Source organism: Eucyclogobius newberryi, unplaced genomic scaffold (genome assembly GCF_026437365.1).
Source record: "Eucyclogobius newberryi isolate DKJ021-1_F unplaced genomic scaffold, fEucNew1.0.hap1 SCAF_1, whole genome shotgun sequence".
NCBI lineage: Eukaryota > Metazoa > Chordata > Actinopteri > Gobiiformes > Gobiidae > Eucyclogobius > Eucyclogobius newberryi.
The window spans coordinates 47,450,475-47,477,715 of NW_027315723.1; the positions used below are offsets into that span (position 1 = coordinate 47,450,475).

A 27,241-nucleotide genomic window follows, 5' to 3' on the forward strand; every position below is an offset into this window, starting at 1 on the left:
TATACAAAGGATCATTCAATTTTTGCTGGAATAATTCATGACCAAAGAGATTTACATTGCATTGAATCTTGCCACAAAGGCCAAAGTTCACCACAAGTGATTTCTTTTGAAATTTCTTCTACTAACCTTTCCATCCCCCCATTTTAAATCAAATGTTTATTTAGAATGATATGGTATGTGGTGTGGATAAGGTCGAGTGGCACAGGTGTCCATCTCATCAACAAGCTATCGTTTTATTGATGCATTAGCATATCCCTGGTTATGGCTCCATGCATTCCTGCCTCGAGGCTAGAAAACAATGCTAGTGCCTTCTTTTCCTCATCTGCCTCGCACCTGGGTCACACCAACAAGCTAGCGTCAATAAATCAGTCCGCGGGTTAGCGATAAAGCTAGTGCCCGCAGCTAATGCAGGTGCTATGCTATCGTAATACGGAAAAATTTATGTTTGATGTCATTTTATATTATGATTTGTTATCCTGGTTTGTGTTCCAAAATGGACGTACCAAGATGAGGTTAGGGTTATTCGAGGTATGCTGGAATGTTCTGGGCAATAAATCTGGATGTTAGCTTGCTTAATTTATTTGTGGGAAAAGCAGTGGAAAGAAAGCCCTCTTGATGTAATGTACAGTGGGGATGTAACTCAGGACACTGAAAGCAAGACAGCTGCTATAAAAGACCCAGGCCAGAGAACTTGAATCTGGACATGGCAAAATGGAGTAAAGAGGAAAACATTTATGTAAATGTAGTATTTGTTGTTAAAGTTGGATGTGCTGTAATATAGGGTTAGAGCTGCTGGACGTGAGGCCCAGGAAAGATTTATGAATGTGGTGATTGTGAAACGCGGTTTAAAGGTAGTTGAGCTGAGGAAACGGAGGATGAGGTTAGATGGAGGCAAGTGACAACTGAAAGGTAGAAATCAGTTGGAATTGGAATAACTTTGTAAAATTGGGTTAAGGCGAGACATTGCAGATGAATCTTAAATTTAGAGATTCTGCAGTTGCAGTTTACTGAGACAAGTTTATGAAAACGTTTTACCATGTAATGTTCCCATGTACAAATAAGCCCTGTGTCAGCATAAAAATGACCAAACGTGCATGTGTTGGACAAAAAGATCTGAAAAATGGGTTTAGCCAGGTATACATTTCTTGAATCTTGATTTTGTTGAAATACAGTATTAGATGCAAAGAAACAGGGGATTTTTGAATGTATTATCCATCCTATCAATATCTTACCACTAGGTCGAAGACTACCAATCTGTTCCGCCATACAGTTTGAGAATCACTAACTTGGTGTATCAAACACATTTTCCCTGATTCCATGTTCTGTCAATGTATTTCATTCTTTTTTATATCAGTAAACATGTTTAATTCCAGCTGGTGCCATACTTCACGGTTTTGGTACAATATCTCTTTCAACAAAATTACGATTCACAATGGGACTGCACTGTCATCCAGGTAGCACTGACATAAAGAGGTCAGGTTATGCGAAGTTATGCGAATGAAATGATCTTTTTCCATTTGACGTGTCCCCTGGTGTAGAAATGCTGGCAGCCTCTTTGTTTTCCATTGGGCAGCATTCCTCTCCCGCTCCTGTCATCACATATTCCCTGTCCCAACATACCACTACACCTGGATGAAAATGGGCCCCCAGATGCCCATAAAACAACCCTTGGACCCCAACACCACCACACGCACACACAAACTGCCCCATTTCCTTGATATTCCCATCCGGTCTGCCAGTCTGGACACACTATTTGTTTTGATTTGGGCAGGAAAAAATGCATTCCACAAGCCCTCCTCCCCACGCTGTGTGTTTTGGCAGAAGCTCGCACCGGGCAACATAGACAAACAGAGCCAGGGAGGGACCGCGGCAAAGCGCTAGAAGAGCAAATATGTCTGAAAGAAAGATTAAGGAGATGGAGAGAATAATCAAATGATTGGATTTGGGTAATCCGCATGGTGTGGTTCAGAAAGCAGCGCAAATATTCAATAAAAAGGCATATTGTGTGCCTCCCAATGTGCATCATTTTATCGTCACTTTTTTTATTTATGTCTTTCGTTAGCGTTTACTGAACTTAAACCTTTTTACCACATCAAAATAAGTCCATTTAGGTCAGTGGATCTCAAACTGCCACCTGAGAAAAGATTTGGCTTTCTGATCCAACCCAGCACTTCATCAGGTCTAAACTACGGCTCAACTAGATCCAAAACAAGACTGACCATTAATACTGTAACTAACATTTATTATAACAGTACTTTATTTTTCTGATTTGTCGACTAGTCAAACTATTATTTGTACTGAACATTGGTAATTTTCAATATTTTTAACCAAATAAAGGTTGAACTGGGGACTGAAGGATTTTAGACAATATTATTTTACCAACAGAGTGTAATATAAATTAAAATCTGAAATAGCTTATTCTCTGTTTGACATTTTGATTTAATAATGCCACTCATTGTTTTTTTCAATAACTTTTTTTATGTGTTTTAGAGTCTGTATAGTCCAGATAAGAATTAAAATGATCAAAATACAGTTACAATTAATGTATAAAGAAGACTAGTCACAATTAGTCCCAAAGGAGGACAAAAAGTGAACAAAAATTATACCTGAATAATCAAACACTAGAAGTGAAGGGGTGAAAGGAGTTTATGTAGTACTGCCTTATACTGTTGGTGTGTTCTTGGGCAAAACACTTCACCAGTGGCGTGTGGTCAGGGCAAGCAAGGTAATCAGTGATTGACCGCGCAATTGTGTCACAACAACATATGAATTGTTCTAAAATATTTCCCTTCATTTCTGCTGCTGAAGCTTGGCTGAAGTCACTGTGTCTTTTAGCGGGAAGCATGATTCTTCTTCTCTCACAGCTGCTCAGTCTTTGGCCGTGTCCAGAGGCTCGTTCACGCTCCGCTCTCTAACACAAGCTTTTAGAACCAGAACAGAGAGCAGCTTCCTAAACTTCTTGAAATCTATCTTTTAGAGACAAGTCTGTGTTTTTAGCTAAGGCTCTGTTCATGTTTCCAATGATTAGATGTTAGAAAAACAATTAATTTAACAACATAGAGCGCTAATTTGTGTAATCAATTGGTCGATGAAGTCAGCTTATATATCCGTTTAGCACTCTGATAAGATCACATGCCTTATTTAGCTCAATAGGATAGGTGTTCACTCTTAATGTGTGAGAACTGGGTTTGAAGCTCACCCTCGCATAATACATTTATTTTTTCCCCCCACTTTTCTATTATCCACTAAATATTAATGAACACCCCAGGTCTGCTTGCCCATCCATAAAAGTCACTGCACGCCACTGCACTTCACCGAACTGAATGTGTTAAAAGTGGAGAATTAATGTTAAAATATGGTGTTGTTTAACTTTATAGACAAAGTAAAATGAAACAAAATAATTCACCACATCCATATCATAAACAACACACCAATTTTCCATTCGTGCCATTCATGTTAATAATTTTTGCCATATGGACACTTGACATGTTTATGCAAATGTCCTCACCGACATCACACATGTCCCGTTTGGTCTAATTAAATTCCGCTGTAGTTCATTATTGACTGTTCGGTTTGTACTTGTCTGGTCCTGGTTTGATACTAATGAAGACAGTTGAACATAAGGGGAACAGAGCACTTTGAACCGGCAGCTTCAGCAGTGACAGCAGAGACAGAAGAGACAGAGGGGACAGAGGGGACAGAGGAGACAGGAGAGACAGAGGAGACAGAGGAGACAGAGTGGACAGAAGAGACAGAAGTGACAGAAGAGACAGAGGGGACAGAGGAGACAGAGGGGACAGAGAAGACAGAGGAGACAGGAGAGACAGAGGAGACAGAAGAGACAGAGTGGACAGAAGAGACAGAAGAGACAGAGGGGACAGAGGAGACAGAGGGGACAGAGAAGACAGAGGAGACAGGAGAGACAGAGGAGACAGAAGAGACAGAGGGGACAGAGGAGACAGGAGAGACAGAGGAGACAGAAGAGACAGAGTGGAGAGAAGAGACAGAAGAGACAGAGGGGACAGAGGAGACAGAGGGGACAGAGAAGACAGAGGAGACAGGAGAGACAGAGGAGACAGAAGAGACAGAGGGGACAGAGGGGACAGAGGAGACAGGAGAGACAGAGGAGACAGAGGAGACAGAGTGGACAGAAGAGACAGAAGAGACAGAGGGGACAGAGGAGACAGAGGGGACAGAGAAGACAGAGGAGACAGGAGAGACAGAGGAGACAGAGGAGACAGGAGAGACAGAGGAGACAGAAGAGACAGAGTGGACAGAAGAGACAGAAGAGACAGAGGGGGCAGAGGAGACAGAGGGGACAGAGAAGACAGAGGAGACAGGAGAGACAGAGGAGACAGAAGAGACAGAGGGGACAGAGGAGACAGAGGAGACAGGAGAGACAGAGGAGACAGAAGAGACAGAGGGGACAGAGGAGACAGAGGAGACAGAAGAGACAGAGGAGACAGAGGAGACAGGAGAGACAGAGGAGACAGAAGAGACAGAGGAGACAGGAGAGACAGAGGAGACAGAGGAGACAGAGGAGACAGAAGAGACAGAGGAGACAGAAGAGACAGAAGAGACAGAGGAGACAGAAGAGACAGAGGAGACAGAGGAGACAGAGGAGACAGGAGAGACAGAGGAGACAGAAGAGACAGAGGAGACAGAAGAGACAGAGGAGACAGAAGAGACAGAGGAGACATGGAGAGACATGTGGCTGATGCTAAACAGATGTGGAGGCTCGTTCTTTTGCCGGGGGAAGTCATTGCACCATATGGTTTGGTTTTGACAGAATCTCAACACAGGCTCCTAAAACAGGCTCCTAAAACAGGCACCTAAAACAGGCTCCTAACACAGGCTCCTAAAACAGGCTCCTAAAACAGGCTCCTAACACAGGCTCCTAAAACAGGCTCCTAACACAGGCTCCTAACACAGGCTCCTAACACAGGCTCCTAAAACAGGCTCCTAAAACAGGCTCCTAACACAGGCTCCTAACACAGGCTCCTAACACAGGCTCCTAACACAGGCTCCTAAAACAGGCTCCTAAAACAGGCTCCAAAAACAGGCTCCTAAAACAGGCTCCTAACACAGGCTCCTAAAACAGGCTCCTAACACAGGCTCCTAACACAGGCTCCTAACACAGGCTCCTAAAACAGGCTCCTAAAACAGGCTCCTAACACAGGCTCCTAACACAGGCTCCTAAAACAGGCTCCTAAAACAGGCTCCTAACACAGGCTCCTAACACAGGCTCCTAACACAGGCTCCTAAAACAGGCTCCTAACACAGGCTCCTAACACAGGCTCCTAACACAGGCTCCTAAAACAGGCTCCTAAAACAGGCTCCTAACACAGGCTCCTAACACAGGCTCCTAACACAGGCTCCTAAAACAGGCTCCTAAAACAGGCTTCTAACACAGGCTCCTAACACAGGCTCCTAACACAGGCTCCTAAAACAGGCTCCTAACACAGGCTCCTAACACAGGCTCCTAACACAGGCTCCTAAAACAGGCTCCTAACACAGGCTCCTAACACAGGCTCCTAAAACAGGCTCCTAACACAGGCTCCCAACTGAGGCTCCCAACTGAGGCTCCCAACTGAGGCTCCTAACACAGGCTCCCAACTGAGGCTCCCAACTGAGGCTCCCAACTGAGGCTCCTAACACAGGCTCCCAACTGAGGCTCCCAACTGAGGCTCCTAACACAGGCTCCCAACTGAGGCTCCCAACTGAAGCTCCTAACACAGGCTCCCAACTGAGGCTCCCAACTGAGGCTCCCAACTGAGGCTCCTAACACAGGCTCCCAACTGAGGCTCCCAACTGAGGCTCCTAACACAGGCTCCCAACTGAGGCTCCCAACTGAGGCTCCCAACTGAGGCTCCTAACACAGGCTCCTAACACAGGCTCCCAACTGAGGCTCCCAACTGAGGCTCCCAACTGAGGCTCCCAACTGAGGCTCCCAACTGAGGCTCCTAACACAGGCTCCCAACTGAGGCTCCCAACTGAGGCTCCTAACACAGGCTCCCAACTGAGGCTCCCAACTGAGGCTCCTAACACAGGCTCCCAACTGAGGCTCCCAACTGAGGCTCCTAACACAGGCTCCCAACACAGGCTCCCAACTGAGGCTCCCAGCTCAGGCTCCCAACTGAGGCTCCAAACTCAGGCTCCCAAATTGAGGCTCCCAACTCAAGCTCCAAATTGAGGTTCCCAACTGAGGCTCCCAACTCAGGCTCCCAACTGAGGCTCCTAACTCTGGCTCCCAACTGAGGCTCCTAACTGAGGCTCCTAACTCTGGCTCCCAACTCTGGCTTCCAACTGAGGCTCCTAACACAGGCTCCCAACACAGGCTCCCAACTGAGGCTCCCAGCTCAGGCTCCCAACTGAGGCTCCAAACTCAGGCTCCCAACTGAGGTTCCCAACTCAAGCTCCAAATTGAGGTTCCCAACTGAGGCTCCCAACTCAGGCTCCCAACTGAGGCACCTAACTCTGGCTCCCAACTCTGGCTCCCAACTGAGGCTCCTAACTCAGGCTCCCAACTGAGGCTCCCAACTCAAGGTCCAAATTGAGGTTCCCAACTGAGGCTCCCAACTCAGGCTCCCAACTGAGGCTCCCAACTGAGGCTCCTAACTCTGGCTCCCAACTCTGGCTCCCAACTGAGGCTCCTAACTCAGGCTCCCAACTGAGGCTCCCAACTCAAGGTCCAAATTGAGGTTCCCAACTGAGGCTCCCAACTCAGGCTCCCAACTGAGGCTCCCAACTGAGGCTCCTAACTCTGGCTCCCAACTCTGGCTCCCAACTGAGGCTCCTAACTCTGGCTCCCAACTCTGGCTCCCAACTGAGGCTCCTAACTCTGGCTCCCAACTCTGGCTCCCAACTGAGGCTCCTAACTCAGGCTCCCAACTGAGGCTCCCAACTCAGGCTCCCAACTGAGGCTCCCAACTCCATCAACAATGTTGCTGGATACTTAGTTAGTGGTTTCAGAGATTTCAAAATTGAAATAGTTGGTGCATTAGCTACCGCTGTCAGAGATTTGAGTTTTTACAGATAAGCATCAGGATCCAAAAAGCAGCACTGCTTGAAATTGCATTATATTCTCCTTTCCATCAAATATTTCAGTTTGGCAGTCTTAAATCCATGTCATCCAAAACGGGTTATTTGGTGTGTGAAACTGGAAGAAGCTAGTGCTGGCACAAGGCAGTATTGTGTCATCTAAAAACACATTTAGTTTTGAAATACACCGTAGTGTGCATCACCTTTATATGTATTGAGTTTTAGCTCGTTTTACCCCAGGAAATGTTGAAATAAACTGAAGTAAATCCCAGTATTCTGGTGCTTTTCGTTGCTATTTTTCAGATATTTGGCTTTGATTTAAGATAAGATAAGTTAATCCTTTAATATCCACACAAGTGGAAATTTCGTTGTTACAACGCAGTAGAACAGGAGGAAAGGACAGATTATAAGAATTTTCAAAACACACTCTTAATAGAACTCTTATGAGCAAAACAAAACAAAAAACTCTTATTAACAAAACTCCTCTCCTATCTTAATAGGGAATGGAGGGGGGGAAATGAAATAAAATAAAATTGATAATAAAAATACAAAATAAAGATAAATTTGCATGTGAGAATGACAGGGTTAGGGCTGGTTTAACACAGAGCTGTTTTTAAAGGTGACGTTTGTGGCACATGAAGCTTTATTATAAGTGCATCTGTCTGACCAGTGCTCTGTTATTGTGAGTATCTCTTCATAAGTGTGCGTTTTGTTTAGTAAGAGTATTGTACATCTGTCATGTCACTTATTCAAATGGTTTCTGGTACTTGAATAATCAAATAAATGACAATAGTAGCCTATTGCAGACTCGGCTGCATTAATAAGGGGAATAGGATCAATGTGTGAAAAAGCAAACATAGCACACTGAGTTTGTTTAGTTGGTAATCATCTGTGTTTAATATGCCAGGAAAAATACAAGCCCACTTAATTTCAATGTAATTACAGTAGTATAAAAATTGGCTTTATTTATCATTATCGACTAAATATTGATCATCACCCTGATGTCTGCTTGTCTATTCATAAAAGTCACAACACACTACTGCGATATTCTAATTATTCAATCTCCATACTGTCATAGACAATTAATAAAGGTGTTGGCATAATGATATGTACTAAAATTACACCTATTTAGAAGTGAATGCTGTAATAAAGTGTCTCCTGTGGTGTGATATGAAAAATCACATATTTAAGACGGTTAAAAAAATATCATCCTCTTTCATTTATGACTCTATCTTCAGGTCAAGAGAAGAATAATATTATTTAGAAAGTAATTTCAAATTATAATTTTAAAAAAATTGACGTTATCAAGTACCAACTACAGTTTTGAGCCATGCATTTGTGTTCATCTAAGGCTCTCGACAGTACAAGGGTGAATCATATGAGGGCCAGGACAGAATACTCACCATTGGACCACCTTATCGCAGAATCTTTGAATTTTGTCACAAGTAGTCAATTATGGCAACATTTCTGTACTTGTTTCTACTTCTCCAAAAAGCTGTGTGAAACTAAGCAGGACTCCACCCTGGCTGCTCTGTGGAAGTGATCAAATATCCCCATCACATCCCATGCACTTCACTCCACGCACACATTTTGGGCTTTACCCCCTCGGAGAATTCAACAGGGAACAGCCCTGCCACTGTCTCCCCACAGGCATGAATGAGCTACTCTGTCAGGAACCAACCAAAACAGGACAGACGGGGACTTATTTCTGCATCGCACACTGCCCAATGTTTGGAAAGATAATCTGGAGGGATTTTTGGATGCCTGACGGGAGTGAAGTGTTGATGTTTTTGGGCGAGCCAACTTGGAGGTGATGCCACTGGAAGAGGGATGGAAGATAGGAGGACTTTTGTGTCTTCAGTGATGCATGTTCGTCAGGATTTGTGACAGAGAGATGAAGAATGTCCAGTTGAGAAGAAGCATTTATTTTGGAAGTCCAAATTTAAAGGCGACAATTTTCCCAGCCATGTGACGACTAAAATAGGATGCTGTGTCCATTACATGTTTACCTCTTAGGGCTGTTGTCAGTAGGTGGTTTTATGGGGGATGAGGGAGGATGCCCCCCACCCCGTTGGCAAAATCGTTTTTTATTGTTGTCCTCTGCCTCGGAGCTGTGCTGCAGACACACACAGCGGCACCACCACGGCTGAAGCGCTCTGATGTGCCGTATATCCCGCCTCCCACGTGCCTTTGTTTGGCTGTCTCCGTTCATGTGTGTTTGTGCAGCAGAAGCGTGCGTTTGTTGTCTTTGGGATTATGGAGCGTGATATTCGGAACGAGATAAAAATATGTATATCTGCTCTAAATAAGTAAAGTTAGGCTGATCGCTGTAGCCACCACCTGATCATAAATATAGTGCAAAACAGTTTCTGGTCAATCCTCCTCTTATTCACAGTTACGAGCACAAACAGCTGATGAACTATTACCAATTACTGCAGATTACCGCTGCGTATTCCTCTCTGCATTTCTGTTGAATTCTTTTGAAGCAACATAAAACATGAGGTCAGTTTTAGTTTTTCTGTCCACACAATCCAGTGTCAAGTGCAGCTCACAGAGGCTGGGCTCAGTGTGCTGGACAGAACTGAGAGCAAAAGTGCATCCAAAACTCACCAAAATCCAGGTAATTACTACTGTTAATGACTGTGGTGCAATGGCTCTTTTCAAATAAGTTAATAAATTAAAAAAGATTCAATAGGAGAGTCCGCCTTAAATATATTATGCAAAACCTTTTCACATTGTTCCCTCATCAAAAACATAATATGTTTAGGGAAGTTTTGTTGCTTAATTCACGTTTGATTAATCCTGATATGGAGTAAATCTTCTCCCCTCTGAGCCTCAGAAAACAGTCAATACAAAATTCCCAGATTTGAGAAGTCATACTTAAGCTCCAAGATCTCTTATTACCAGACTTGTTTTGAGCATTTCTGACATGAAATTGCACTCATTAGAACTGCATGCTTATATTAGCGTTTCGGGACAAGTTAGCTTTTGTTCATTACTTTATAGTAGTTCCCTTTCCTGCCAGTTGATGGAGATGCACAGAACATAGATTCTGAGAAGGGAACGCCTCACAGACATGAAGTAATATATACTTTCAGTACATACATTATTTTTTTTTCTAAAACACGATATTATGTCAAAGCAAAATTACAAGAGCATGTTTAAAGGCCAAAACATTGTAAATAATGCATAATACATATCCTTTAAGCCTATAGTTGTAGACAGTGTTTTATTGGTCAACTAGAATAGAATTAGAATGAATTCTGTTTCCATTTAACTACATTTTGTTAGATGACTTTTCATTCACTCTTTTTCTACCTCTTGTTCCTGTTCGGGGTCGCGGGTGACTGGAGCCTATCCCAGTGACTTTGGGCCATAGGCGGGGTGCACCCTGGACCGGGACCAGCTCGTCACAGGGTCAACACAGAGAAGACAGAGACAGACACACAGACATCCAATTTTGCCTTACCCATGTGTTTGGACGGTGGGAGGAAGCTGGAGAACCCACAGCAACACAGGAAGGACATGCAGACTCCACCCAGAGAGATCATGGGACGTTGGTGTGGAATCAAACCCATGATCTCCTTATTGGGATATGAAAGCTCTAACCGCTCTTCCGCCCTTGACTTATAAACAGATATATTTCTTCCGATTCCTTTGACCAATCAGAACTTGTCCCTGTCTCTCCGTTTGTCGTTTTCGTGCTGGATATTATTCTCATTTCGCAAGTCATATCTGCCATAAACCCATAATCTTACCGCAACCGAAGAAGCTGTTTAGATCCACAAATAAAACATGACTAATACCGTAATTTAAATACTCAGCTCACACTGAGAGAAACGTCTTCCAGAACCCTGCCTCCCGTATTCAATCCTGACACGTATTAACCTTTCTCTGGCCCTGGCTCTGATAAGAACTAGATTTTCGGGGGAGAGGATATGAGGGAGATATAGCAGGGGCAATATTATGACAGGAGGTTGTTGGGAGTTGAGGGATGGATGTAGTAAGTGTACAGGCCTCAAACATGCTGATAAGACTAATGAATTTAACCAAGCCAGGCCAGATAGGGAGGCGGCCTGTAATCCCACTCACTTGCACTATCATTCATTCTGATTATTACATGAGAAGCATAAGCAAATACTGGCAAGGGTTTTCATAAGCGTTGTATGAAATATGACGAAGCTGTACCTGCGATGTGCGTGTATTGAAGTGATATTTCAAGCTGGTTGCGTATCTGGAAAATTGAATGAACATATTTCTTGTCAGGAATAATGCAGCATGGTTAGAGCGCTGTCTGTAAGGGGAGAACCAGCTGGACAAAGATCCTACCACCTTTAGTCTTTGTTTGTCAATGCAGTGTGCTAATGCTGTTAGTAGCCTGGCTAGCATTCGACTTCATCATGTGACTTTATACTAAGAAAGTCTGTGTGGTTTTTGCTCCGTAGAGGGTTGATTTCCTCCTGCGCATTCTCGTTGGACCAATCAAAGCCAGGATTCAGGTTTTGAGGAGTTTCCAGCCAATTTCTTTAACCAAGGCTCTCTTTACACGGCAACGGTGGTCAGGAAAATGTACCTTTCACACCTAATTCAATCTGCATTTAGCAGAAGCTCGGTCTGCTTCATATAGAACATGCTCGTATTGGTCCCTGTCACTACAGCCAGAAACAGTGTGTTTGTAGCACCCGCTCTGCTACAGGCTGAGCTCCCCCAGAACAGCACTGAGTCATTTTGCTGTGCACTTACACAAGGATTGTGGCACGTAGTCTTAATGAATAGCATAACACTAATGCCCAAACAGTTTGGTGGTTTGGTGATCCCAGTCTTGTGTGTTTCTGACTTTTTTATGAAAAAGTTTTACTGAGAAGTAAAAAATAATAGCCAAGTTTGCCCTGTAAAGTTTCATAGTTAATTTACAGGAAATGACATGCTTCATGTCTGGTATTTATTAAATTTGAACTATAATGTACATTCAGCATAACAGAATTTGGTGGAGCTGTGTGGACAGAGAAACTAAAGCCTGAAACTGGCCTCATGTTTTTTGTTGCTGGTATTCCGCAATACTAGATCTAGAGGCGTTTTAGTTCATCAGCTGTTTGTGCTCGTAATTCCGTGAATAAGAGTTGATTGACCCGAAATAAAGACTGGCTGAATGCTTATTATGTATAACTTCCCTCCAATTGTTTCCAGAGTCGTTGATGTTGTGCTTTATGCTGTTAATGATCAGTCAGAGGTCTGTTCATTCTTGCAGCAGTGATTATAATCTGCAGTTTTTGACTCAAGTGCAGGGCCTGTTGAAGCCTAACAAGACTTATTTAGTGCAGATAAACATATTTTTATCTCGTTCCTTTTAGCTTGGATAGAGTCCACACACAACAGACACACAAACGCACGGGGGAGGCAGGACATACAGCAAATAAACCAATGAGAGTTGCACATGGAGCTGAGCTGTGTCTGCAGCGATGGCTGGGATGGCATCCTCCCTCATATCGCCTACTGCCTGTACCAAGACAAATCATGCAGAATATGGAGGGTTGTAGCCAAAAAATAAAATCTCAATATATTGTTTTTTTTTATGCTGCTAAATCAGTGCTAGGCTTTACTTGCTTCTTTCTTTATAAACTGTGACAAGTAAGAGGTGTGAAAAGATGCTAAAGCTATCCACTCCGTGCCCAAGACTGAACACAACCCAGGTGCCCTTGGTTTGACAATTTGCCATTTTTCAGATAGTCGATTATTAAAGACCCAAATTTATCTAATTCATTTGATGTATCGCGCAGCCCTGTTCTTAAAATGACCTAAACTATTTGATTAAAATGTTTGAATCACTTACCACAGTGCATTGTTTCCCTGATTGGATAATCATTTGTCAACCGCCAATTGAAAAGTAATTCCAAGCAAAGATGTACCAGACTAAATACTTGTGGAGTAGTGGGGAAAAAAACAACAACTTCTGGTTCATTTTTTATAGTGTGGGAATCCATGGGATTTGATTCGATTGCGGTTAAGAGGCTCGTGAGCCGATGCGTGACACGGTAGCACAGCGGTTAGAATGTCCTGGGATGGATTCCATTTCTGTGTGGAGTTTGCATGTTCTCCCCGTGTCTGCGTAGGTTTCCTCCAGGTACTCCGGTTTCCCCTACCACTAAGAACAAGTACAATAGGCTCCTCCCCCTCATTGAGACTTAATAACATCAGCTTGCCCAGGCACTACAAGTTACTTGAGCTACAGCCTGGTACAATGCATCTCTCCTGATATTCTCAGCAGGAATACAGCGTGGAGTGAATTTACAATTTGCAGTTTATTTCAAGTGAGTAGCATAAAGCTGTCTCCATCGGATACAAGACTAAATTTCAGATGATTGATATATCTACATTTATATTCAAAATAATTTCATTGGAATCAACAATGCATCTAAAAAACTATAATTGTTTTACACCCCTGTTTCACTCTATACTGTCCTGTCTAATAAAGACTACAGGCCAAACATTCTTAAATGGGACATATTATGCAAAATCAACATAGCTATTAACCTTGTTACAATTATGTTTCATCATGATTCCTGCATGTTTGAGTCGTCCTGTATTGTCCTGTAACTGAGGCTCGAGCGCTCAGAAAATTCCTGTTTTCAGTTGTGTGACTTTCGGTGCTAAATTTTTGCTCCTAAAAGTCACATATCCACACAATAACATAAAAATGACTTATACATTCTGCAGTTTTGAACAGGAAGTCAATGGACCCATTTCTATAAGTAAACCGTTTCGATCAATATTGCTGTTTATGATTAACAAAAGGTAAAATTGTGGTCTACTTACGTTATAGTCCAATATTAAGCTTAATATCAAGTAATCATAATATGTCTCCTTCAAAATGAAAGAGGCTAAGAATCTAGAATTTTGATGGAATACATAATAATATCAAATAGGAATTGATCTAAATACAAACATGTTTTTAAAGTATTGCAATAACATGTTGTCCAATACAATATACAATACAACAAAACCATGTGACAATATATTTCAAAACGATGTATTGCCCCAGCTTTAGTATCAAATGACTTCAAACATTTGACAGAGACTTCCAGCAGTAACGTCCATATCCAACCCCAATAAATCTTCCACGCTTCAAAAAGACGGCGCCACAATTTACCATCCATAAAACTCAACCCATCAGACATCTTCCACTCCACGGGCGTCACCTCTGACTTTCAGCCGCTCACTTGGGATCTGCTATTTCAGCGCGTCATTCGTCAAAAAAAATCCTGGGATAGAGTCAGAATGGCGGATTTTGAGGTCAGGACCTGTGTCTAATTCCCGGGATACTTCCAAAATTCCCAAATCCCGCCGCTTTCCGAGAGCTATGTTATCTGGAATGAGTCTAGACCTGGACAGCCGAAAGGTGGTGGGACTTCAAGGACCCCAGGATGACCCTTTCCAAGCAACTAGGTCGGAAGCTTAAGGTTTATTTATCCTTTCCAGTTAACGGAGAGAGGTGCAGATAGGAGCCAGGCGCTTCTTGGCTCCCTAATCTTGAAGAATGTGTGAAAGAGACGAGACTCACGTGGATAAATAATGCATAGGGTTGATTTTCAAACCATTCATTTTAAATAGTCGATTTTCTAGGTCATTTTGTCATCGTCTTTTTCCTTCGAATGGTGGCTTCTTTACATCTTTGAAATTAAATATTTAATTACACAAGATGGCGATGAATGCAGTCATGATATTAACGGCTAGATTGATTTTTTTTATTCATGTTTTTGTTCAAAAAAAACTAATCAAAAATGCATAGACACTTGATCCAGCCGGTCCGTCTTCTGTGCTTTGTATTACATAAATTGCATCTTTTGGCTGGGGAACAAGCATGGAGCGGACACCACATTAGCAGGACAATTTAAAAAACATTACTCACTTTTTTGAGTGAGTAATGCTAATAAACTAACTTGTGTAACCGCTGTGTGAAATCGGTGGTCTACAGTCTACAGATTTGACCTAATTTCATTGATAGTTTAGTGTCTTTGTGTTCATCTTGGCAGCATTCTTGTTTACTCCAACACCTCCAACTGCGATCTTTGAATAACCCTTGATGTTTTTGACAGAAGTTTGTTCCCCCCTCCCCGGCGTTCCATATGCACAGAGCCGTGGCAGTGGGGGGGGGGGGGGGGGGGGGCGCTGAAATGTTCATGAAGCAGCAGGCAGGAAGGGCAGGTGGAGGGGAGTGGGAAGACGTACCCTCCGGAGTGAACCAGGGAGCAAGTGTCCTTATCAAAGTCTGGCACACATGGACAAACATGACCTGATACTAAATCCAAGAACCTGCAGTTTGTCACAGGGGGTAAAATATTGGCAGACGGGGTGCCTTTAATTGCAATACTGGACATTCTAAGAGTAGCTTGGGAAAGATGTTTCACTAAGATATATTTATATGCTATTGTTTTTTAAATGGCTGTGTGGTGAGAGAACGATTGATCAATTGCGTCTTTTCGCTAAAGTAAATGTGTTTTTAAAAGACTATTCGTGCTCAAGAATATTTACTATTGAAATGTATATTTTCTTGCCAAACGCTGACTTGATCTTGTGATGAATTGCTGTTTTATGCAGTAATGCTAACATGTTGAACAGTCAGACAAAGCGAAACAAAGCTAGCACACGTTAGCAACAGCTGTTTCCTGTTTATCAAGGCACAACACGAGCGTCAAGATAAAAAATATAGCATTTCCAGGGCAGTGCATCTAACATTACGCAATGTGACATTATATCATGGTGAAAGAAATGGAAATACATGCAGAAAAAGCTGACAATAAACTGAAAGTAGTTTCTTGTTTACTCTAGCTTTAACCACGCCTCACAGCGACACAAAGTGCTTTTTGTGAATTGCTGAGATCGGCCTAAGGAGTAAAAAAGAAATTCAGGTATGATTTAGGTTTTATTTATAAAAACACTTGTTATGTTCAGGTATTACCTCCGCTGCTCATGTAGAAGACCAGGCCCTGAGCATGGAGACGCACTCTGCCATGAAATGTACTAATGCTGCACAATATATCCAACAAATATGATAATTGTGTTATTGGAGCGTCCGGTATGCGTATCGCAAAGTTGCGTGACAGTTTGTATTTATTATATGTAATAGATGCATTTGTTGCACGCTTGGGCTTGTTTTGACTTTTGACCAATCAGATGTGTCAGCCGTCACATACACACAGCACCAGTAGAAAAAACACTTGTTGAAGCGCGGGACAAAGAGTTGGAGGGACGGATGATTCGGGACTAACATCTCTCCTCAAAAGCGTTGCACGTCTGAAGTATTAGACCGCTTCTAATGCAACAGCTTCAGAAGAGAGGACTTTGACAAAGGAAAAAACTGTAATAGGCGAAAGTGGAGAAGTGTTATTGTATTCAGCTGCTAACTCAGATCTAATGCCACAGAAACAAACCGTTTTATGTGATGAAGAACAAAGCCAGAGCGGGACGCGATTACAGTGCACGCACTGCAATGTCGATGCAAGAAAAATCAGAATGGACAGAATAATCACAGGGACAAACGTTGTAGACATAAAGTGACGTGCTTTTCCTTCAACTGTGTTTGTGCTGAAAAAAGTGCAGACGGCAATGCTTTGAAATCAACTATGTCAAATAAAACACTGAAAGTACAAATCATGTCATTACAGCACATCCTCCGTCTTTCAAGCATTGTGAAGAGTAAAGAGCACAGACCTTTCCTCTTATATCACATGTTTAAATTTAACTATACACAGTCCACAGCAAAACATAATGAATGGTAATACTAATTAAAATGGAAGTGGCCTAGCTTTTACCAAAATGCTAAATAATCAAATACATAGCATAAGACAAAAAATAAATAAATGAAAACTGATCCCTGGACCATCACAGACAGCAGAGATTCTCCTTTTTAAGTGTCGCCACAGATTTTGAGGTCAGACGCCCTTCACTGTGACAACCAGTCCCTGACAGGATATATTTGGCAAGTAGTATTGAATAGTATTCGTTGTGTAATAGTTCTAACAACAAAAGCAGTTAGTCATGTAATTTCCGCAGAAGTTTGTGGAGAAAAATAGAAGTATTAGTACAAATAATGTGTATGACAGAATAGATACCTTTGGGAGAATTTGAATCCCTTTTCCAAATTACACCTCTGATCATGCCCAAAGAAGTGTCTGCCAAACCCGAGCCTATAATGAGTATAATGATCACCGTAGGAACAGCCTCAGCCTTTTGCCGTGGGTAATATTTCTTGCCCACATCAAACATACGAGATAAATCGACTTGTCATCACTCCGACCTCTCCTAATAAGAGGGAGGCCGGAGTAATCCTCGGAATGCCGGGAATGCTGCACGCTTGTTGTCATGTGAGGCATTTAAAAGTGTGACTGGCTGAATGTAGTGCCGCGTGGTATGGCTTTAGACAAACGGAACGCCTGAAAGGTTTATGGAGAGAGTGAAGCATTACCAAGAGAGGGAAACTACTGAATTTTTAAAACCCCAACACCTCCAAAAGCAGGAGGTGCACTGTCCAAGATGGACTGCACGGACAATTTGAAAAGTAAGCAAATGTAAGTATACGATATAAGATTGTATACATTTTAAATTTGGCAAGAATGGAACAACGTCTATACGGCCTTGGTTTTCGATCATATGTTTTAGGGCACATTCATAGACTGATTCAAGAGGCTTTAGAGAGTTTGTGATTGCAAGAACTTTTTGTCCATTTTAGGTTTGATTTCTACTCTGTTACAACAAGCTATTTGTTTTGGACAGTGATATGTTCTAAATTTAATCCAAACCTTAAAAGCATGAAACTTGAAATGAATGAACAATGAAACGTGTTGCTAAATACTGCCCTAGATGTGAAACTTCAAACTTTAGATTAGACCTCATCGTCATTCCAGATTATTCTATGCTCAAATCACTACATCAAACTATTGGCTTTAAGATATTATTTTACATATAATATTAAAAAAAAATCGAATTCAAGTAATATTTTTTCAATGAATCTGTGAATTCAATGGATTTTAATAATGGATTTTACATTTGTGTTGTGGCTCTGGATGATTGGCAATGCTAAGCAGGGATGGGGCCGGTTAGTACTTGGATGGGAGACTGCTAGACTAGTGAATACTGCCATTGTGTCCTTGGGCAAGACACTTCACCTTGTCAATGCTGGTGTATGAAAGAGAGTGTGTTTGTGAGAGTGAATGCTGCGCAACAAATGCAAATTTTCCCTTGGCTACAATCCAGTGTGTTCATTGATACGCATCAAATAAACAAATAATGATAACAGCCACATCCAAGGAATACTGTCAAGAATGAGGAAATGTTGCACAAACAAATGAATATACTTTTAATATTGCTACAATGGTAGTGGTAGTAGCATTAACTATAACGCTGCATACTGCCTGGCCACAGCTGCACATGTACATACAGTCTTTTAGTGTGAAAATAAGGACATATATTGTGACCAGCAAGAGTAAAAAGACATAACCACTTTCTAGATTTGAATCCTTGAAATTGTATTGAAAATGTTGAATACGCGAGCCACATTAAGATAGCCATGGTTGTAAGTAAGTAAGTAAGTGAGTAAGTAAGTAAGTAAGTAAGTAAGTAAATTTCATTTATATAGCACCTTTCATAGACAGAGTCACAAAGTGCTTCACAAAACACAGAATAAAACAATAAAAACACAAAAAACTTACAGTGAACAATACATATACAACAATATACAGTAAAATCAGTCCGTAAAAAACAAGTGCATTTAAAAGGCTTGACTAAATAAAAAGTTGTAATAGTAACAGTAGTGTATTAACTTTCCCGCTTCATATCATGCTGTCATTCCACCACACAGATGCCTGTTTTAAGTACGAGCCCCATCAGACACCCTTGGGTGCCCCCTGCCTCTGCTATCACTGTGTCCTTGATCGCGCTCTCAAACCCAGACAGCCTGTGCGACGCTGTGTCTGGGCTCTGAGTGTCCAACTGCTGTACGAGCCATTAGTGCCATTAGCACCTCCTCACCCTCCACACACACGCCGCACACTGTAAAGACATCACTACCAGTTCACCGCCGACCCCAGAACCAACACACGGAACAAAACTTAAGTGGTCTGTAAAGTCACCGGGCAAGGGGACATCATGTCACCGCAGAACTTCTGTTCGCTGTGTTAGCTACTGTTGGTCTCCAAAAGCAGGACTAGGACAAGAAAGCCAATCAAAAACATGCATATGAATGTTAAGGTTTCAAGTAGAGCTGGGTTGAAATAATCGATTTTCCGATTTTTAATTGATTCGCATATTAATGACTGATTATCAATTCGTACGTCCAAAGATCGATTTATTTTTTTTTAATTTAGTTTAATTTTTTTTTTATTTTTTTTTTTTAATTAAAATTATTTTCTACATTTCCCTCAGTGAACTTCAATCTTCCTTCAAGAAAGATAATTCAGGACTCCTGGATTATCTTTCTTGAAGGTAGATTGACCCTTAACCTTTTCATCAGTCTTCCATCAGTAACTACCAATACTCGTAAGATTTGCTGTTTAATATTGATATAATACTAGTTTTAATATGTTGCTTCTCTACACAGTCATGAAGTGAAGGAAACGGTTCAAATACATTTTTCATTTTTAATAACATTAACCCCCGGATCGAATCGAAATTGGATTGAATTGGAAATCAGATCAAAATCGGAGCGAATCGGATGGGATCTGAGAAATCGGAAAAAATCGATTTTGAAACGTAAAAATCGGAATTGAATCGATTCTTGACATTTGAATCGAAACCCAGCTCTAGTTTCAAGCTGATTACCCTATAAATCTATAACACGTTAGAAATTATTATATTATAAGTCATATAACCAGACATATGGGTTTTTCAGTATTTGTTCAGAGTGTGAGACACAATAAGAGAACATCATTGAAATAATATTTTGTTGCATGTTAGCATTTATACACATTATACAAAAACTGCGATGTACTAATCTCAACCAGCCACTGAAGTACTTACATGTGGTCAATTTGCCTAAAATTCTGGCGTTTTTAAACTATGGCCAAGGGAACAAATTAGGCCGTTGTACAATTTTTTTTGGCCCTCCCTTTTTTGCACTGTAAAACCTCTGATGAGCTGCTAAAATTATTCACAAAGACTAAGTCAAGTTTGTACATTCTACATTTTATACATGCCCTTTTAGATTTATTTTGCTACTATTATTATTAATGTACGCAGCTTTCCACTATACTTTAACATAATTTATGACACAGCAGTGTCATTTCTGTTACATCTTAACATTGGCTACGATTTCTTTTCCAGCAATACGTTCTTTTCTTTGCTCAAATGTCCGATGGGTGCAGACAACACCTCTGTCCCGCACCCTTCCTTGCACTAATTAATTTGACGCACTTGTAACAGCCACTGACACATCATTCTAGGGTGGAAGCTTATCTTTGTGGGACAGATGCTCTCCATTGATCGTGCTGTCTGAGGTCTTTGGTAATTGAAAAACATGCATTCCCACGCAGAGTTCACTGGGCCACCCATCACTGCCAATGAGAAGGGCACGGTGCTATCCCCAGACGAAGATATCTACCAGTGAAGTCCATTTTACTCATCTATCATGCATTATAGATAAGCCTACATTAAGTCTGCAGATTCAAACCAGTGCCAGATTTATAATTAGATGCTGTGGAAATTAGAATGAGAGGAAAAGGCGATGTGCTGTAGTTGAAAGGAATGTTTGAACCCCTGTGGTGCAAAAAGAGGAACGGGTCAAAAATAGGTCAGTGGGACAGCAAAATGTATCAATGCTTATTGCATACTGGCTTTGTCTAAGGAAAACATTCATGGTTTGATAAAAAGATTAGAGCCTGTGGTTTGTCGAGCTTAAGAACATTTTACAACCCCAACATTCTGAATGTATTGTAATGTCTTATTTGAAAATATGCTGTACTGAAAACAAAGTCATTTTACTGTATATTATTACCGGTATAACATAAAAAACTATCCATCCATCCATCCATCCATCCATCTTCTGCCGCTTTATCCGGGGCCGGGTCGCGGGGGCAGCAGTCTGAGCAGGGACTCCCAGACTTCCTTCTCCCCAGACACTTCCTCTAACTCCTCCGGGGGGATCCCGAGGCGTTCCCAGGCCAGCCGAGAGACATAGTCTCTCCAGCGTGTCCTGGGTCTTCCCCGGGGCCTCTTCCCGGTGGGACATGCCTGAAACACCTCCCGAGGGAGGCGCCCAGGAGGCATCCGGAACAGATGCCCGAGCCACCTCAGCTGGCTCCTCTCGACGTGGAGGAGCAGCGGCTCTACTCCGAGCTCCCCCCGTGTGGCCGAGCTCCTCACCTTATCTCTAAGGGAGCGCCCAGCCACCCGGCGGAGGAAACTCATTTCGACCGCTTGTATCCGCGATCTTGTTCTTTCGGTCACTACCCAAAGCTCATGACCATAGGTGAGGTCAGAACGTAGACCGACCGGTAAATAGAGAGCTTTGCCTTTCGGCTCAGCTCCCTCTTTACCACAACGGTCCGATGCAGCGACTGCATCACTGCAGCCGCTGCACCGATCCGCCTGTCGATCTCACGCTCCATCCTTCCCTCACTCGTGAACAAGACCCCGAGATACTTGAACTCCTCCACTTGGGGCAAGGACACCCCACCCACCTGGAGAGGGCAAGCCACCTTTTTCCGGTCGAGAACCATGGCCTCGGATTTGGAGGTGCTGATTCTCATCCCAGCCGCTTCACACTCGGCTGCAAACCGTCCCAGTGCATGTTGCAGGTCCGGGTTTGATGGAGCCATCAGGACAACATCGTCTGCAAACAGCAGAGATGAGATCCTGTGGTCCCCAAACCGGACCCCCTCCGACCCCTGACTGCGCCTAGAAATTCTGTCCATAAAAATTATGAACAGAACCGGTGACACAGGGCAGCCCTGGCGGAGTCCAACATGCACTGGGAACAGGTCTGACTTACTGCCGGCAATGCGAACACAGCTCCTGCTCCGGTCATACAGGGACCGGACAGCCCTGAGCAAAGGGCCCCGGACCCCGTACTCCCGGAGCACCCCCCAAAGGACACCCCGAGGGACACGGTCAAAAGCCTTCTCCAGATCCACAAAGCACATGTGGACTGGTTGGGCAAACTCCCATGAACCCTCGAGCACCCGATGGAGGGTATAGAGCTGGTCCACTGTTCCACGACCGGGACGAAAACCACTCTGCTCCTCCTGAATCCGAGGTTCGACTATCGGTCGGATTCTCCTCTCCAGTACCTTGGAATAGACCTTACCCGGGAGGCTGAGGAGTGTGATCCCTCTGTAGTTGGAACACACCCTCCGGTCCCCCTTCTTGAACAGAGGGACCACCACCCCGGTCTGCCAGTCCAGAGGCACGGTCCCCGAACGCCACGCGATGTTGCAGAGACGTGTCAACCAAGACAGTCCTACAACATCCAGATACTTTAGGTACTCAGGGCGGATCTCATCCACCCCCGGAGCCCTGCCACCGAGGAGTTTGCGGACAACCTCAGTGACTTCAGCTTGGGTGATGGATGAGCCAGCCTCCGAGTCCCCGGTCTCTACTTCCTCTTCAGAAGACGTGACTGAGGGATTAAGGAGATCCTCAAAGTATTCCTTCCACCGTCCGACGACATCCCCAGTCGAGGTCAGCAGGCCTCCACCCGCACCGTAAACGGTGTTTGTGAGACACTGCTTCCCCTTCCTGAGGCGCCGGACGGTTTGCCAGAATTTCTTTGGTGCCGACCGATAGTCCTCCTCCATGGCCTCCCCGAACTCCTCCCAGGCCCGGGTTTTTGCCTCTGCGACAGCACGAGCCGCGGCTCGCTTGGCCTGCCGATACCCGTCGATGACCTCCGGAGACCTACAAGCCAGAGTGGCCTGATAGGCCTCCTTCTTTAGTCTGACGGCATCCCTTACTTCCGGTGTCCACCACCGGGTTCGGGGGTTGCCGCCACGACAGGCACCGGAGACCTTGCGACCACAGCTCCGAGCAGCCGCATCAACAATGGAGGCGGAGAACATGGTCCACTCGGACTCAATGTCCCCAGCCTCCCCCGGGACATGGGAGAAGCTCTCCCGGAGGTGCGAGTTGAATACCCTACTGACAGAGGGCTCCACTAGACGTTCCCAACAGACCCTCACAATGCGCTTGGGTCTGCCAAGTCTGTCCGGCTTCCTTCTCCGCCAGCGGATCCAACTCACCACCAGGTGGTGATCGGTTGACAACTCTGCCCCTCTCTTCACCCGAGTGTCCAAGACACGCGGCCGGAGGTCTGATGACACGACAACTAAGTCGATCATTGACCTCCGGCCTAGGGTGTCCTGGTGCCACGTGCACTGATGGACACCCTTGTGCTTGAACATGGTGTTCGTTATGGACAATCCGTGGCTAGCACAGAAGTCCAATAACTGAACACCGCTCGGGTTCAGATCGGGGAAGCCGTTCTTCCCGATCACCCCTCTCCAGGTGTCACTGTCATTGCCCACGTGGGCGTTGAAGTCCCCCAGTAGAACAACGGAGTCCCCGGTCGGTGCACTGTCCAGTACCCCTCCCAAGGACTCCAAGAAGGCCGGGTACTCTGCACTGCTGTTCGGCCCGTAGGCCGCCACAACAGTGAGAGACCTGTCCCCCACCCGAAGGCGGAGGGACGCGACCCTCTCGTTCACCGGGGTAAACTCCAACACGTGGCGGCTGAGCAGAGGGGCTATCAGCAAGCCCACACCAGCCCGCCGCCTCTCCCCGCGGGCAACACCAGAGAAGTGGAGCGTCCAGCCCCTCTCGAGGAGATGGGTTCCAGAGCCCAAACTGTGCGTGGAGGTGAGGCCGACTATATCTAGTCGGTATCGCTCAACCTCCCGCACAAGCTCAGGCTCTTTCCTCATAAAAAACTAAAACTACATTTTTTTAATTTTTGTAATAGGCGACGTGTTTTTGCTACTGTGAGAAGCACTTTGTGACTATCTGTCTGTGAAATGTGCTATACCAATCGAACAATCATTTGCATTGTACACTGAGACTTTGTAAATACATTATCAATCAAATAAATGCTGAAATGCAGTGACTGAAGACTTCTAGAGGAAATGTATGAATGGAATATTTTGGATGAAAATCAGATCTAAATAGTTTATTCGTTTTTGACATTTTTATTGAATAATGACACTATTTTGTTATGAACAGTCCAGATAACGATTAATTATCATACCGAGATGCTTTTTAATTTGTAGATCATAAACCCACATGCCGGGGATTATTAAAACACTTTTTATTTTTTGGGTGAGTGGGTAGTTCCTAAGTCCTTACAGCACTAAAGGTAGACGACCATAGCAGGGCTCAAGCATCTGTTTTTACCATCTCTCTCTCCCTCTTTCTCTCTCTCTCTCTCTCTCTCTCTCTCTCTCTCTCCCTCCCTTAGCTCATTGGGTCCACACAGGAGCAGTAGCACGGTCTGTAAATGTAGGCCATTCCCATGTGGCATTACAGAACTGCTGTCTATGGGCCAACGCTCAGATCCACTCCAGAGGTGCTCCCGAGTTACACCGTGAAACGTAAAACAAATGGATTTATAACATCTTTAAAGTTCTGGTTCAGGAGTGGAAACAAAGTCGAAACCAAAGTGAGCGTCCAACAACTAAAAACAGAGGAAGAAAGTACCCACTTTCCCGTATAATAAATCCAAACAGTTTGGTGTAGTTGTTGTAGTAGTAGTAGACCATTATTGAGCGTGCTCAACTTGTCTTCCTTGTTTCAAATTCCTCATTATTCACACTTTACTTTGTCTCCTTCAGGAATACATGGACGCCAACAAATGCATCGACGAGCTGCTGAGACAACTGGAGGAGGAGCGCCGCAATGTCCGACGGTAAGCAAACGCCTCCTCCGAATACCAACAGATGTCTTCAATCTATTTTACGCGACAATTTACAAGCTTTGGCAGATTTGGCTCTTTGCAACAGAGAGGTTATGGAGACGCTAATGACATTGCCCCGTCCATGCACCTATCGTTTGGCCACAAGAAAAGAGAGGCGATTTTTAAACTTCAAGCTTGAATAGGGGTCCGATTCAGCCAACTGAAGTAATTTTCCCCCCCAGTGAGCAGCAAGGGCTAAGGGGTCAAAAACTGGGTGGCTGGCGAGGATGGATGACCGATGACCACCAACCTTTCGCAGGCCAACTCAGACAACATTACAAAAGGAAGCAAAGGAATGACCCTCCAAGCCCAAGTCGTCTCCTCCCTCCTTTAGGAAATAGGAGACGTCTAAGGTGACACCCTGAGTGACCTAAAAGGACACAAGGACAGGCTATAGTCTCCCATGTGGGTTGGGAGCCGTGAACTTGCGCATAGGTCAAGATAAAGTAGGGAAATCTTAATTGCGTCTTTTAGATACCACTGTCCATTTTTGAAATATTGGAAGACCAACCGCAACGTTTGGGGAGCTTGGGAACATTTTTCAAACCAATCTATTGTTGGTAATTGAAATTAGTATAACTGAATGGTCAGAGAATATAATTTATCTCAACTGGGGTTGACGGGGTCTGGCATAAAATGTGGTTTGTTGCTGATTAAAATTTACCCAGTGACAAAGTTCAAGGTCCAGACGGCGACTGAAGCGCTGAATCTGCCGACTTCTGATAGGGCGAGGCTGTAACATGACAAAGTTACTTTTTTTGATCTTTTTAAGTTTTTAACCTTTCAAGTATATTTTAGCGATACTGTGAATCTGCCTTTTACATACATGCATTAGTACTAGTTTCCTGTGATTGCTTCTGTGCAGTGGCAGTTTTGTGAGCGAAGTTTGTGTCGGATACTGAAACGTCTTAACAACAATTACAACAATGTCTTTAGTTGACTACATCCCTAGAATTGAATGTGTTGTTGTTGTTAAGTCTTTTTAAACCAGCTGCTAGTGTAATTTTGTTTTTTTTAAAGATGTTTTTGGCCCGAAGGCTTTATCCGGCAGGAAAGGACAGTGTGAAATGGGGGATGAGCAGTAAATTGTCGCAGTCGAGATTCGAACTCATGACACTGCGGCCGGCTGCACTTGGAGCCTGGCTTATGTGAGCTTAACCACTCGACCACAGGGCAGTACCTATTATAATTTGTACATAAATGGAAGACAAAGAAGGACCTTGGCCATTGCTGTTCCAGTGAAATGGTGCGTTGCCCTGGCAGTGATGGCTGGCCCGGTATTTCAGCCTCAAGCTGGTGCTGGTGTCCTAATGCTGACCTGAACCGTCTACTTCTACGTTACATTTAACGTTACATTAAACTCATGTGCAGAGACGTGTATACCAAACCTTCACATTTTCAAGCTGAAGTCATTCTACAGTCAATGATACATTTTTTCTTCACATATCTGTACCAGACATTATAAAATAACTTATTCAAATTCCCTACTTTTTAATGCACATCATTTTAGAACATCCCCTGAGACCCTTCCAGCAGTTGAGAAAGAAAACAACAACAAAGAACTACTCAAACCCACCTTCTCCTTATTCGGTAGCATCTTGGGACCACAATTTGGGGCCCATCAATCCATCAAGAAGAGAGAAAGAAGTCTTGAAATTCCATTGGTTCTCCTCATGACCCACTGACCCAGTACTGTGAAGCGTCCCTCTGTGGAGCATTATTAGGTAGTTTCACAGCACACCACACAATCATGGACAATTATGAGCTCCCGCTGAAAGAATCTGGGACAATACAGAGCGCGGCTGACAAACTGTGGACATCACATTTAGCTTGTTTTGGGCTGTGTTTACTTTAGAAACAGAAAGAATTAACTTCATTTCAGTGGGTTGTGATTTGCAGGCGTTGGCTGTTCGGGCTTTTCACATTTTAGTCATTTAAGCAGTTGTTCTTTTGCATTGTGTTTTCAAAAAGTTTCAAAACTATCGTGACGAGTTGACTACTTGTTGACAATTTTCATAATAAAGTTCATTATTTGGCTATAAACAGACTGTAACATTTGCAATAGTGGTTTTATTATAAGAAGAGCAGTTACAAAATCCAAAGGACATTTTTTTCTTTTTTTTTCTTTTATGAAAAATACTCCTCATTTGTAACTATTATCGTTAGGTCTCTGATTTCTGTTACAATTAAGAGGCTTGTGAGCACATGTGTGAACAATGCTTAATGTCTAACTTTAGGCTTACATTTCTCATATAAAACGTGTAGATC

The 27,241-nt window shown here is 43.4% G+C and overlaps 1 protein-coding gene across 3 annotated transcripts in view; it reads left to right on the top strand.

Annotated features, from left to right (window-relative positions):
* Positions 1-27,241, top strand: part of LOC140361706 (nck-associated protein 5-like) — a 246,145-nt gene that overhangs the window by 81,555 nt on the left and 137,349 nt on the right. For all 3 annotated transcript variants that reach the window (XM_072447498.1, XM_072447506.1, XM_072447541.1), the window contains exon 3: positions 24,852-24,925. In XM_072447498.1, the coding sequence (XP_072303599.1) occupies positions 24,852-24,925 (74 nt within the window). The remainder of the gene's footprint in view (positions 1-24,851; positions 24,926-27,241) is intronic.